The 13,177-nt window shown below is 50.7% G+C and overlaps 1 protein-coding gene across 1 annotated transcript in view; it reads left to right on the top strand.

Annotated features, from left to right (window-relative positions):
* Positions 1–4,197: 4,197 nt before the first annotated feature.
* ADAMTS8 (ADAM metallopeptidase with thrombospondin type 1 motif 8) overlaps positions 4,198–13,177 on the top strand; it is a 30,518-nt gene continuing 21,538 nt past the window's right edge. Inside the window, exon 1 of the mRNA XM_039496689.1 lies at positions 4,198–4,836. Within this exon, the coding sequence (XP_039352623.1) occupies positions 4,198–4,836 (639 nt within the window). The remainder of the gene's footprint in view (positions 4,837–13,177) is intronic.

Here is a 13,177-nt window from a genome sequence, read left to right on the forward strand (position 1 = left end):
AATCACAGAGTGATGCTCGCTGGGTGAAGGTAATTTAACCTGGATTGCAAGCAGCTGATCTATGTCTAGCACTGGATGAATGGATGGATAGATCCTGAATTCAGTTGACTAAAGGCTATCCCCCAATCCTTTTTATAACAGTCTGTGTGAGGTGAGAACACACTCTATAAGACACTGACTGTTCCTCTTGCCTGGGAGTTTATCATCTACACTAGCATGAGAAGATAAAACAGCACTGACATCTAGCGGTTGTTTTTGGAGTGGTAGGACCGTATGTACTTAGATGTTGTCACTACACAGCACAGGGAAGGCGGAGGAGTGAGTGCAAATTAATCAGGGTCAGTGCTGCAAAAAAGAAGTAAACTTCCAAATCAGGAGGTGACCCAAGACAATGTATCATAGGTGACAGGTGAAAGTGATCAGTAGATACTGGAGGCTTCTCATTGCTACAGAATCATGGGAGCACGTGCAATGGGCCCGATCCTGGAAACAAAACTCCCATAGGAGGCAGCGCCTTAGAATTTGGGTTCTGCATCTTGAATAGTGGTGGCTTCCCTGAAGTTTCTGTTTCTTAGTCTCCTGGTTCAGTGCAGTGATAGATTCGGGTGTTTGGAGAGGGGAAAGAGTTTGCAAGCAACTTGATCAAAGGGGCTTTAAACTCACACTGATTATGAATTAGATGTTTTTATATGCTCAACCCCTCTCATGGAAATTAAAGACCCAATCCTGCTCTCCTTGAAATCAAAGAGAGCTTTGCCACTGACTTCAGTGAGACTGGCATTGAACCATAAACTCCTATCCTCCATTAGTGGTTTGTAAAGTGGATCTGAAAGGGTTACAACGAGAAACAAATACTCCAGAGAAGTCAGTGCATTTTGTTTGGCTTTTTTCATCTGCTCCTCAGATCTGTGAAAGGACAATGCCTGACGCCGGAGGTGAAAACCAGGTTTGGTTCTGTTATCCCAAAGCACTCCTTAGAACTCACTTTAACAAGTCTTGAGAGACTTGTATCAGCTACAAGAAACTACGAGCTACTGTTTACAGACAAAACCACTAATGAAAACCAGGCCAGGCCTGCCTAAAATCTAAGATATAAATGTGGTCAAAGGCATGGATAAGAAATGAGCTGCATCCTACTGGAAAGATGTCTTTCCCCCCCGCCCCCCATGCCTTGTGTAGATGTTACTGCTATAGTCAAGCTTCCTGGGGGTCATAACAGGATATAAATTATTCCCAAATTCCCTTCTACCAAACCCTAGTCACATTTCTTTCTACGCACGTTATATGGATGTATGCTAGGGCACTGAGGGTTGACGAGAAGGATGGCCTATCCTTAAAGAAAAGGAGTCAGTCAGGATGCCTGGGTTCTATTCATTGAGACTCTGCATGACCCTGTCAGACGTCAGCTATCTGTGCCTCGGTTTCTTTAAAACAGGGATGAGAATATCGACCTCACAAAACAGGATTGTGAGGCGCTAGTCATCAATGTGCTGAAGTTCTTGGATGAAGGACACCACAGAAGGGCCGTGTCGCAATTGTGAACTTTGCTATTTTTTTGGGTTACTTTAAGAAATGTGAAGTGATTCTGAAAGTGACATTCTTCCAGAAAAATCACTATGTAAAAATGGCCTCTTCTAACACCACCCAGCCATGTGCCAGCAGAGTTATACCTGCAGGCTCTAATTACAAAATATATATTTATGGCCTGTATCTGTAATTTTCACTCCATGCATCTGAAGAAGTGCTTAATGCCTAAATAAATCCGTTAGGCTTTAAGGTGCCACTGGACTCCTTGGGTTTGTTTTTTAAATAAATATACATCTTAGTACTCTGTCCCCTCCGAAGCACAGAGAGTGTGCTTGAGTCCATTCTAGCTCATCTGTCATAAGCAACAGGATTAGCAGCTCAGATCCAGCAGCAGCCTCCTTATTGTAGATGCTGATGGGTGGGTGAGAGAGGCCCCAGCTTGACTTTCAGATCCCATAATGAGCTGGCGGGGTGGCGGAGAACCATTGTTTGTAAACTGAGCATGTTTAATACTGAGCCCCTGAGAGAGAGGTCACGGATGGATCGCCACCATGTTGTTTTTACAGCTCCCTTTAAAAAGAGAAATAGTAATTAGAAACTTGGCCCCTGGGTAGCACTCTATTTAGAGACATTGCTGGGTGTTTACTATATAGGTAGAGATGTGGTTTTTAAATAGAGACCATCAGAGAGAGGGGCAGATGTAAATACTCCTCACACTAAGACATTTGTGTAGGGAAAATAGCCTGTAAACCATGATCCTGTCCCCCCTCCTCCCATGTCTTGGCCATAAAACTTGATTTCCTGGTACCTAGAGCTTCAAAATGCCGCATTAGCCTTTCAAATATTTGAAGGGTTAGACTTTAAAACACAGGTTAGATTGGCTGATCTCTGGGGTCTCATGCACTGGAGGAGAAAGGAAGTTCTGGCCCAATCCTGAGCACCTGCAACTCCACTGAGGCTCATGAGAATTGAGGGTGCACGTTGCCAATAGGGTTGGCTGCAGAAGGAGCACCAGCTATGGTGTTCCATAGAATTTTTAACAAGGGGCGGAAGAGAAATGCAGAGCTTTGGTATCTCTGGGGCTAAGTGGGAAAGGGGGCTTAGAAGGAAAGAAACAATATACCACAGGGGGCGATTTCCCTCTTGCCTTCACAACAGCTGCTGCCTGGTTCTAGGAACTTTCCCAGCCAAGAACATCTGCTTTCTGTTGGAGCTGTGTTCTGCATTCTCCTTGCTGGGCACATGCTAACAGGTGACTTACCTGCCCCTGCAGCTTCCAGATCTAGGAATCCCACTCGAAGTGGGGATTCACCCACGAAAGCTCATGCTCCAATACGTCTGTTAGTCTATAAGGTGCTACAGGACTCTGCTACTCCCTAGAAAGACTCTCAGGCATCAAGCTAGCTGTGATTTCTGTTTCTCTACATCATGAGATGGGATAGTTTCAGGAATACCCCCCTCGGTGCGCACCACACAAAACAAGGTGGGGAAGGAACAGTGTGGTTTGGGTCATTTTATTCTCATAGGCACACACTAGAAATCTGCTTTACCAGCTAGTCCATAAAACCTGATCTTTATTTTGGCTTTAGGAAAACAGCGTCGTTCATACCGTCAGGCTCCAGCTGCTTGTGTGATGTTCTGTTCAGAGACCGCACTCCCTGTGGGACAGTGAGCATTTGCTTCTGGACCACAGGGTGTATTGCCGCTGGCTGATATGGGGGGGTGGTATTGTGGACTACAGAGGAAAACTTGATGCAGGAAGTTTGCCTTCAGCCCTGACGATAATGCTGCCTGAAACGTAAGGGGCTGATTCTGCTCTCGGCGGCTCTCCTTGCAATCGGTGGGCGCCGATTCAGGCCCCAAGGGTCTGACTCTGACATGGCAATCTGGAGCAACTCCTCTGGAATCAGGGGGGGTGAAACTGGTGAAAGCTGGGGGGGGGGGCAGGGGAGGGTCCACGTCTGATCTCTGTGTAAATCAGGACTAACTCCCCTGGAATCCAGGGGCTTCTTGCTGTGAGAGTGGGCTCTTTGATCTCGACAGAGGCTGGGCTGAAGGAGTTAATACGGAGTGAGTAAAAGGGTGGGGAGGGGGGGATTCTGGAGTTGACACTTAAACAGGAGAGGCGGGTCCCTCTGGCTCCTGATTGGCCTCCACTTCCATCCAAAACTTTTTTTTTTCCTTTTTCACTTCTCCTCCTCCTCCTGCGGGTCCCAGGGGAGGGGAAAGTGGAATAGTACGAGATCAAAAATAAACCTCTTATGTCAAACGAGGGGGAAGAAAGTATAAATACTGAGACGTCGGCAGCCTGCTTTGGGGCTGCAAAGGCTTTGGAGGGGCTGCTCCAGGCGAGCTTGGCCAGAAGCGCCTGGGGAAGACAGGCGAGACGCAAACTCTTAGCGAGAGTGCGAAGCCCCCTCCCCAAGCCCCCTCCGGCTCAGCACCTTGCCCAAGCAGCCAGCTGACTAGCAGCTGCTGGGTGTTTGGCTCGCAAAGGTGCAGGGAGCTGGTGCTGGTAATTACACCAGCCGGCGTTAATCTCTCCCTCTCCTACTGCATCTGGCTTCACTCCCCAGCGCCGGTCCCACGCCGGCTTGTGGAGCGCGCCCTGCCCTGCCCTAGCACTTGGGTCTCCCGTCGCACTTGGCCGGTTCCAAGCCCGTGGCATCCATGCCCCTTTCCCGTCGGGAGCCGCCCCTGCCTGGCAGGCTGGCACCTGCCTTCCCCCTCCTGCTGCTGGCGCTGGGCGCTGCCCGGGCGCTGCCCCCCCAGCCCGGGGACTCCCAGGAGGTGGTGCCGGTGAGGATCCCAGGCCCGCGGGGCGGAGAGCAGGTCTCCTTCTGCCTCTCCGCCTTCAGCCGGGACTTCGTGCTGCAGCTGGCGCCCGATGCCAGCTTCCTCGCCCCCGGGCTGAAGATCCAGCGCCTGGGCCGGCCGGGCCCGCGGGCAGAGGAAGACGAGGCGGGGCTGAGGAAATGCTTCTACTCCGGGACCGTCAACTCGCAGCCCGGCTCGCTGGCGGCCGTCAGCCTGTGCCGGGGCATCCGCGGCTCCTTCCTGGTGGACGGGGCCGAGTACCTGGTCCAGCCCGCGGCCCCCGGGGGCGGCGATCCGCTGCTGCAGCCGCACCGACTCCAGAGGCGGCGGGCGCCCGAGCCTCCCGAGCCCGGGAGCGAGCTGCCCGTGGGGAGCGAGCCGCCCGTGGGGACCAGCCACCGAGCCAGGCGCTTCGTGTCCGAGGCCCGCTTCGTGGAGACGCTGCTGGTGGCGGACGCGTCCATGGTCCAGTTCTACGGGGAAGAGCTGAAGGTAAGAAGATGCTTCCCCCAGCCCTTGGCAGGTCCCTCTCCACCCTCCGCGCGTGTCCGCGCCGGTGGGACCCCCCCGGATCAGCCCAGGCGCGAGTGGACCCGACACCCGTGGGAATGAGAGGGGGCAGGGGCGTGAGCCCCACTGGGGGAGCAGCCACTCTCAGGGGTCGCGCTGACTTGAGGGCGAGGAGTTGTCTCTCCCTGGAGGGTGTGGAGCTTCGAGGAGACCGGCTGTCTCAGCTCAGAAACCAAGCCCCGGTGTTAGCGCTGCGCTCCGGCTGCTCCCCACAAGGGCTAGAGGCTTCTCGGTCCTGTCTCCACCAAGCAGAAATACCTGGAGCTCAGGGGTGATCTTGAGGGGTTCCGGTTTGGGAGCTGCTGGTGACTGTCCACGAGCTTGCTTTGCAAAGACTCTGCGGCTGGTCCCTCTCCAGGTACCCTGACTGGGTGGCAGGTGGGGAGGGAGAGACCTGAATTCACCTTCTGGTGACCAGGGGGGTTCTAAACATGGCCAGTGCCCCGGCTCCCAGGGCGGGTTGTGACGCTTACCTGTATGGAAACATCCTATGATCAGACAACTAATGGGCTGCTATAGAAATTGGTCTTAAAACCTGAGCCCTTTTCTATAGGGTCTTGGCCCCACCTGGCTGAATTTTGTAGCAGGGATATATTTCTATGAGAGACTATAGCATGGTCCCCCGCCCCCCTCCAAACAAGTGAATTGTCTTCCATTACATTCTCTGTGCTTTTGGCATAAGGCTGGTTCACTAATGTTCCAAAAGTGCTTTCAGATCCTAAGGGTCACTGAAGTGTGTTTGTGACATAGATATCAAATGAAAGAGATGATCCTTGAAGGTGAATATAAGAGCGGCCAGACTGGGTCAGACCAAAGGTCTGTCTAGCCCAGTATCCTGTCTTCTGACAGTGGCTTGTGCCAAGTGCCCCAGAGGGAATGAACAGAACAGGGAATCATCAAGTGATCCATCCCCTGTCACCCATTCCCAGCCCTGGTTATGCCCAGTTAATCTACAGCATCTGTAAGGTGGGCTTTCAAACCTGTAATGAGCATGATCACGTGCATATCCCTCACTGAGGTCCAGCTACGTCCCAAGTGTGATGCATTTTAAAACTCAGCTATTGTTAAGCAATGTTTGTGCATTTACACACACACACACACACACACAGTTTTAACCAGACTAATAGTATTTTCCTTATCTGACTCATTCAAAGTTAGCTGCATGGGTTTTGCTGAAGCTTTGTTGCACTCTTGAGCTGACAAAGGGTGCAGTTTCAGCCTGAAAGGAAAACTGTGGAGACTGTTCTGAGCAGCTGGGTTGATCAGCTAGCGATGGATTTGCCCTCACCCTTAACTGTAACAGCATTGTCACTAGCTATGGGCTAGTACCTTTCACGTGGCGACAGAGCTAGCCGGGGAAGTAGGAAACACTGTTGTAGCAGGAGGTGAAGGAAGTGTCTCTGGCCAGTGGAGTGATCCGTGTCTAGGCCTACATCTCACCAAGGAGAAAGTGCTACTTTTCCCCATGGTTCTGAGGACAGGGTTTGGAGGGGAGAGGGGGAGAAGGAAGTAATATCTCTGTCTCTTGGATATATAGGGAAAATGCTCTGCTGCAAAGCAAAGGGATTAACTGAATTCCCTCTTGCAGCTTTAGCACGGTGAGTAATGCAAGCCTCAGTGGAACAATGCCCCAGCCTGCTTGAGGTTAGCCACCTGCTATCAGTTAGCACAGACCCTCCCTGCACATGAACACACTCATGCCACGAAGCAAACAGACTCCTCCCCGTGCTCCTGCCCTGGGAAACGTTCTCTCTTCTATGGGAGAAGAGGTGTCCTTGGCCCGGTACAAGTCCAGGTCTCACGTGTCCAGAGCATCATACCAATGGCACTGATTGGCCACGTGTTCAGCCTCCACAGCCGACTCAGTCCTTTGCCTCTCTATTCAGACTGATCTCCCTTCTCACCCTCCAGGTCGGGACTGGTGCTCTCTGGCAAGGTTCATGCCCTGCCAAGCCTGCTGTATGGACAGAGAGTGTCTGTCTCCAGGGCTCTCAGCCAGGGCCCCCGTCACCAGCACTGTCACTTTTCAAACCCTTGGGCTATAGTCTCTGCCCAAACCCAACATCTACCCACCTGCCCAGCCATCAGCTGCACCATGAGCAATTGTACAAGTGTAAGCACGAAATCCATCTGCTCTTGTCTGGGGGCATACGGCACATTTAGACAGCAGAACACAATCTACCCCTGGAAATCCCTGTGTAACTTCCATTAGTGTAATGATAACAGCAATCCCTAGGTCTTATAGTGCTTTTTATCTGCAGATCTCATAGTTTTTTTGCAAGGGAGGTCAGTATCGCTCTCCCCTTCTTTAGAGATGGGGAAACCGAGGCACACAGAGGGACATGACTTGCCCAAGTGTAGAGGGAAAGGAGACCATGGCTCAAGAGGCATATATACCCCAGCCATCACTGGCACCGAGTGGAATCCACACCACTCAGTATATTACCCTGCCACCTGCTAGTGCAGGTATTTGCCATTGTTTTGGTGGCGGGTATTCTGCAGCAGAGGGTGGATCTGGCACTGAAGGCCGGACTGATTCTAGGTTTGTCGTTGTGTTGTTTGAGTGACCCACTCGTGCTTTTAGGTACTAAAGTGAGAGACGGTGCAAGAGACTGGCACCAGTGTGTTAAACAGTAACGTCTGTAGGATAGCAGCAGTTGATACTAAATGGCGAATGGTCCATAACCAGCTTGGGTGTGGGGGTGGGGTGTATACACACACATACTGGGGAGGATGTGCAAGAGACAAGACAAGTAGTTCTCAGTATTGAGCTCAGATTGAAGCAGTGGGATACAGGGGTGGGTTTCATCTGGCTGCAATTTACCCATGTGCTGCATTTTGACTGAAGTAAGCAAGCAGCCAGCAGGATTAAGGTGGGGTCTGACCCCTTCCCAAAGGCTTCCCTTCATGTTCTCCTCAGTGGGGCACATTCTCATTCCTGCTCTCTTCAGTTGAGACCTGATCACAGGTGCTGGGGTGGGGGGGCCGCACCCCCTGGCTGGAAGTGGTTTCCATCATATCCAGGGTTTACGGTTTGGTTCAATGGCTCCCAGCACCCCCACTGTACTAATTGTTCCAGCATGCACGGGCCTGATCCCGAGAAGTGCTGAGCATTCCAACTCCCACTGACTTCAGTGGGACTTGAGGGTGCTCAGCAAGACTCTGGCTTTGGCCCTTGTTTGTTGTTGTTTATCGAATACCAGTAGGCTGCGCAGTGCTGTGTAGATAGACAAAGTCCCTGCCCCGAAGAGATTACATTCAAAATAGCAGTAGATCAAGTCCTGTTAGATGCAACATTGTGACCCAAATCGTAAGGTCCTAACTGGTTTGCTCAGTTCTTCATCAGACAAAGTCAGTGAGCGTTCGGAACGCAAGAACCTGAGGTTTGGGGCCCATGGCAAAAAGACTTGGCCTTGGATAAGAATGTCACCCCACCATTGCATTTCCCATCCCAGCCCTGAGAGGGGCCATCGGTGCAGACCATAGTAGTAGTAATGAGGTTTTGCATCTTCCGTGTCCTATTTTTGCTTTCAAATGGGCAACAAGTGGCTTGAAAACAGTGGTAGGGTTTGTCCCCAGCTAGTTACTGAAGCTGGTCCCAGCTGTCTACAGACACGCTGATGAAATCAACAGCTCTCTGACCAAATAACTGATCTTGCTGGGTTTCTGTGATCGAGCTCTCGCTAGGCAGCTCGCAATGGCACCACGGCCACTGAGCTGCACTTAGAACCGATGGGATGCTGACATGCCAAGGATGTAGCTATGGGACAAATCCAGAAGCTAGTTACCGTGGTTTAAAGGAAAGTGATGCCACCAGAGGGCCATGGAAACAGGCTGCTTATCAGCCAAGAGATCCCAGGACAGTGTGTAAAAGGGTGGAAGGGGGCCCTCTCCCGATCCACTATTGGAAGTTACCAAGCTGTGTAGTGGGACGGGAGCATAAGCATTAGGGCTTCTCAGGGGGAATATGGCGTAACTCCATTTTCTGCAACTGAGGTTGGTTTCTGGCTCATCATCTTTCACAAAAGCAAGACTGAACTTATTTCAGGGGAGTTCCTCAGGATTTAGAGATGTAACTCAGAGGAGTATCTTGGGCAAAGCATACCCTAGTAATCCTCATTCGGTTCCCCATCCTGCCCTACCCTCTTCCCCTTCCTACTGATTTCTCTGCTTAATCCCAAAAGGGGGAGGGGAGGGAAATATCATTTTCAAGATGCTTATTTTGCGGGGCAGAATGAAGAGAGGTCTTTTTTTTTTTTCCTGGCAGAAAGAAAATGGTAAAAAAAAATCAACATTTTTTGGGGGGAAAAATCCCATTCCGTTCTAGTGCTGAGTTTACACACGCCAGGACGGTTATTCCAAATGGTCCCACTCACCGGCTCTATTTCGGCTTCTTGCATGATCTGTAACAAGAGTTCTGCAGCTGAAACTCCACTGGCAATCCAGGAGGCGGCTCAGAATCCAGCTCACGCTCCCATAGCTGAACTGGCTTTGCTGAGCTAGTGGGAATGCAAACTTGTTTCCGTCAGTGAGAGCAGCACATCTACATCTGACTGGAAGTTGCACAGGGAGCAAAAATGTTGAGACAGAAGGGACCATATTTACATAGTTATTTTTCTTCCCGTAACAACACTTTAATTACCAAATATTTATTAAAGGTCAGAAGCATTGTTTATAGTAAGAAGCTATTTTCTTACATAAGCTGTAACCGATCAGGCATTGGATATACATAAGAGGAAATGGGAGAGTCAGAGCAGTGTAAGTTGTAATCAATTTTATGCTGCTATTAAGGAAGTTCTATCAAAGTTTTATTCATTCCATTCCATTTGCTCCATCCTTCCTCAAGTAGCTCAGCTGTTAGCCTAACTCAGACAGCAAGGGTCTGATCCTGCTCCCTCTTTACACTGGTGTAAACCAGGAATAACTGTCCTGACATCAGAGGGGGAGGTGACAGCAGAACCAGGCCCTAAGGGTCTCTATTTCTCATCACTTCTCTGAATCAGATTATTCCAGTGGGCATTTGTTGTTGCACCTATGGGCTTGTTCCTGAGAGGTGCTGAGCACCTCCTGAGCAGTGCTGAGCGCTTTCCGCTCAACGGGCCTTGGGAGCGCTCGGCGACTCTCGGGAGGCACTCAGACCTTCACAAGATGACGTAAGCAGTGATGAACGGTGCCTAGATTCTACAGTGATAAATGCAAATACCCGCACCAGACACACAATGCTCAGCACGGCTCCTCCAGAGACCTCACAGCACTTTACAAAGGTGGGTGAACACCATTAGCACAATAGGGCTTTTTTTTTTAACAGTTGAGGAAACTGAGGCATGGAAAGGACTAGGGCCTAATTATTTCAGAGATGCTGAGCACCCACAATTGCCGCCGACTTCGATGGGGCCTCTGAAAATCAGGCCCAAGGGGAGTGGAGTTAGGCACCCGAAGCAATGGGTGTGTTTGAAAATGATGGTCTCTTTGACTTGCTTAAGGAAGCACAGCTAGTCAGTGCCAGAGTCAGGGCTCAGATGCAAGTCTCCTGACTAGCGTGCCCAGCTCACTTGAGAGTGACCTCAGCCGGCCTGGAAGGAGCAAGGGCTTTGGCTGTGGGCACAGTGTTGCCAACTCCAAGAGTTTGGTCTTAAAAATCATGAGATTTCAAACAATAATAAATGTTGGGTCCTTTTTCTTTGCCATCTGGTCTCTGAGCCTTCAGGGTGCACTGGGGTCATGCCTTCAAGCTTTTCTCTGTAACTTCCTTTGTTCTTGTCAGAGAAAACTGGGACTCTCTTGGTATCCCCTGACTCCAGCAGCTGGGGCTTGAAGAAAAAGCATCAAATATCACAAGACTCTTGATAAAATAAGCAGTTCTGAGTAAGTCATAAGATCTACCCTTGACTGTAGCATTTCCTCCATACAGTTGGGGTCTGCACTAGAGCTCCATTGGGCCTGGTACAATCTGTTTCCTTTGAGAACAGCCAGTAGCTAAACAGCTGGACCCTGTCTGTGGAGCAAGGCTGTATTGCATCGGGTTACAGTCGAATTCCCATCTAGTGCAGACAAGCAGGGCACAGCCTCTACATAGGCCAACTGATCCTCAAAGTGACCTTGCAGGTGAGCTAAACCCAACCAGATCTTGCTGGTAGAGTTGCTTCTAGCAGTTCCCATCTACCAAGTGGCTATTCCAGCTCAGATGAATTTTCTGTGTCCCATAACGTTTCAGGGTGAAATTTCCAAAGTCATCTAGGGGAATGAGATGCACAGTTCTTGCTGATTCCAACGGGAACTAGATGTCTGAACCCCTAAGAGGCTTTGAAAATGTCACCCTGGGCTTCCATCTAGTGCAGGTCAACAGTTGTAGCTCTCCAAGGAGGAAACGGATATTTGCTTTGCTGCCTTTCTGCCACTCTGTGCTCTCTGGCCGCTGTGCTCTCCGGCCGTGACAGCAGATGGCTCCAGATGTGATTGAGATGGAGCTAAGATTGCCTTGTGCAGGCTCTCTCTCCCAGGCTTATGCCAGGATTTTTCACAGTTTGCACAATAGAGTTCAATTAATCCCTTGACAAAAGGAGCCAGCCCTCCTTATCTGATTGCTGGATAAAGGGGGCATTCTGCAATCTGCGGGGGCCATCTCTGAAGGTTCAATTAACGTGGGCTGTTTCCAGCTGCTTTTCACTGCAGCCCTGGAGGAAAAGGAAGAGCAAGAGAATTGGGTGGCTGAGCACATCAATGCATTGGCCTCTCCACTCCGGGGCTCCTGGTTGGAGTTTCACTTGCACATGGAAGTGAGATAACTTTGGCAGCCTGAACTCTGGGTTCAAGAAGTCCAGGATGAGGTTGAGCAAGGAGCTTAAGAGGCATAATCCAGAGAGGGTCAATATATTCTCTCCCCCCCCCACCTCAATTTCTGCCCACTGGATGTGGGAATCTTCTCCACTTCCTTTCCTGAACTGCAGCATAATGTTAAACAGCTGCCACAGCTGACCCCAGAGGTGGCTGCTGGCAAAGTGACTGTTGATTATAAAGCACTTTGGTATGAAAGGCACAGTGTAAGAGATCATTGTGATTACTCTGCGTCTCATGCCTAAGGATCTGTGCGCAACTCCCACATGCTGAGAAAACAACCTAGCCCGGAATAATTACAGTGGTGGCAAAAGACTAAACAAACGTGACTGTGCTCCTGTCCAAAGCTCCCTCAGAAAACAGACATTGCTTCATCTCTCCGATCTGGTGTGTCTAGCAGGTTAGAAGATGGGACGAGGCATCAGGATTCCTGGATTCTACTTCTGGGATGGAGTGTGTTCTTGTAGTGAGAGCAAGGAACTTCGGAGTCAGTGCACCTGGGTTCTATTCCTAGCTCTGTCACTATCAAGCTGTGTCACCTTGGCCAAGTCACTTTAACCCTTCTGTGCCTCAGTTTGCCCACCTGTAAAATGGGGATAATGATATTTGCTGACCTGGCCGCAATGGGTCAGCTGATCAGGAAAGGGCTGTGGTGACTGAAATGCTGTCATCTCAAAGGAGAAGGAAAGCAGGTTGGATTCCAAGCCCAACTGTACTGACCCTAGGCCTCTTGGTCAGGTTACGGGGCGGAGGGGTGTATGAAAAGCACGCTCTGAGCAGAGGATAAGAACATCGGAGCATCCCCAACTCCTTAAGCATGGAACAATCAGTGAGGAGGGAAGGAAAGGAGAGTGGAGGAAGAGAGAGAGAGTAGGAAAGGAGGGAGGAGAGACAGAGCTGACGAGCAGGGGGGAAGAAAGGACTAGAAAGAGATGAAGGAAAGGAAGAGATGAGGCAGAGGAGGAACGGGAAAGGGGAAAGCATGTGAAGGAACAAAGAAAAGAGGGAGGAGAGGAGCTGGAGAAGAAAGAGGACCGTGAGGAATATGAGCAGGGCAGCAAGCAGGAGGACTGGCCAGGGTTCACTTTGCCTCCTGGCCCCATGCTGCCCACAACTTACTTTGGCTGCAGCCTGGCTTTGTGCTAGGAAATTCCTGGCTCGGCCATCTAACTGCCGAAGGAGGTGTTGCGTGAGAGGCAGGAGCCAAGGCCCTGGCAGAAACGCCAAGAGCTCCCAGAGACTTTGGTAAACATTGAGGAGGCTGCCGCGCTCCCCACCCGCCAGGGATTCCAGCTGGGGCTGGAACATCCTTCTGGTTCCCGCTAGCCTGTATCATTAGGGAACAGGAGCTGATATTGAGCCATCTCCCGAGGAGCTCCACTCCAGTCCCGTGGCTCCACGCTGCACACACCAACCGATTAAGGTCCTG

The sequence above is a fragment of the Mauremys reevesii genome, linkage group 12, assembly GCF_016161935.1.
Source record: "Mauremys reevesii isolate NIE-2019 linkage group 12, ASM1616193v1, whole genome shotgun sequence".
In the NCBI taxonomy this organism is placed as follows: Eukaryota; Metazoa; Chordata; order Testudines; family Geoemydidae; genus Mauremys; species Mauremys reevesii.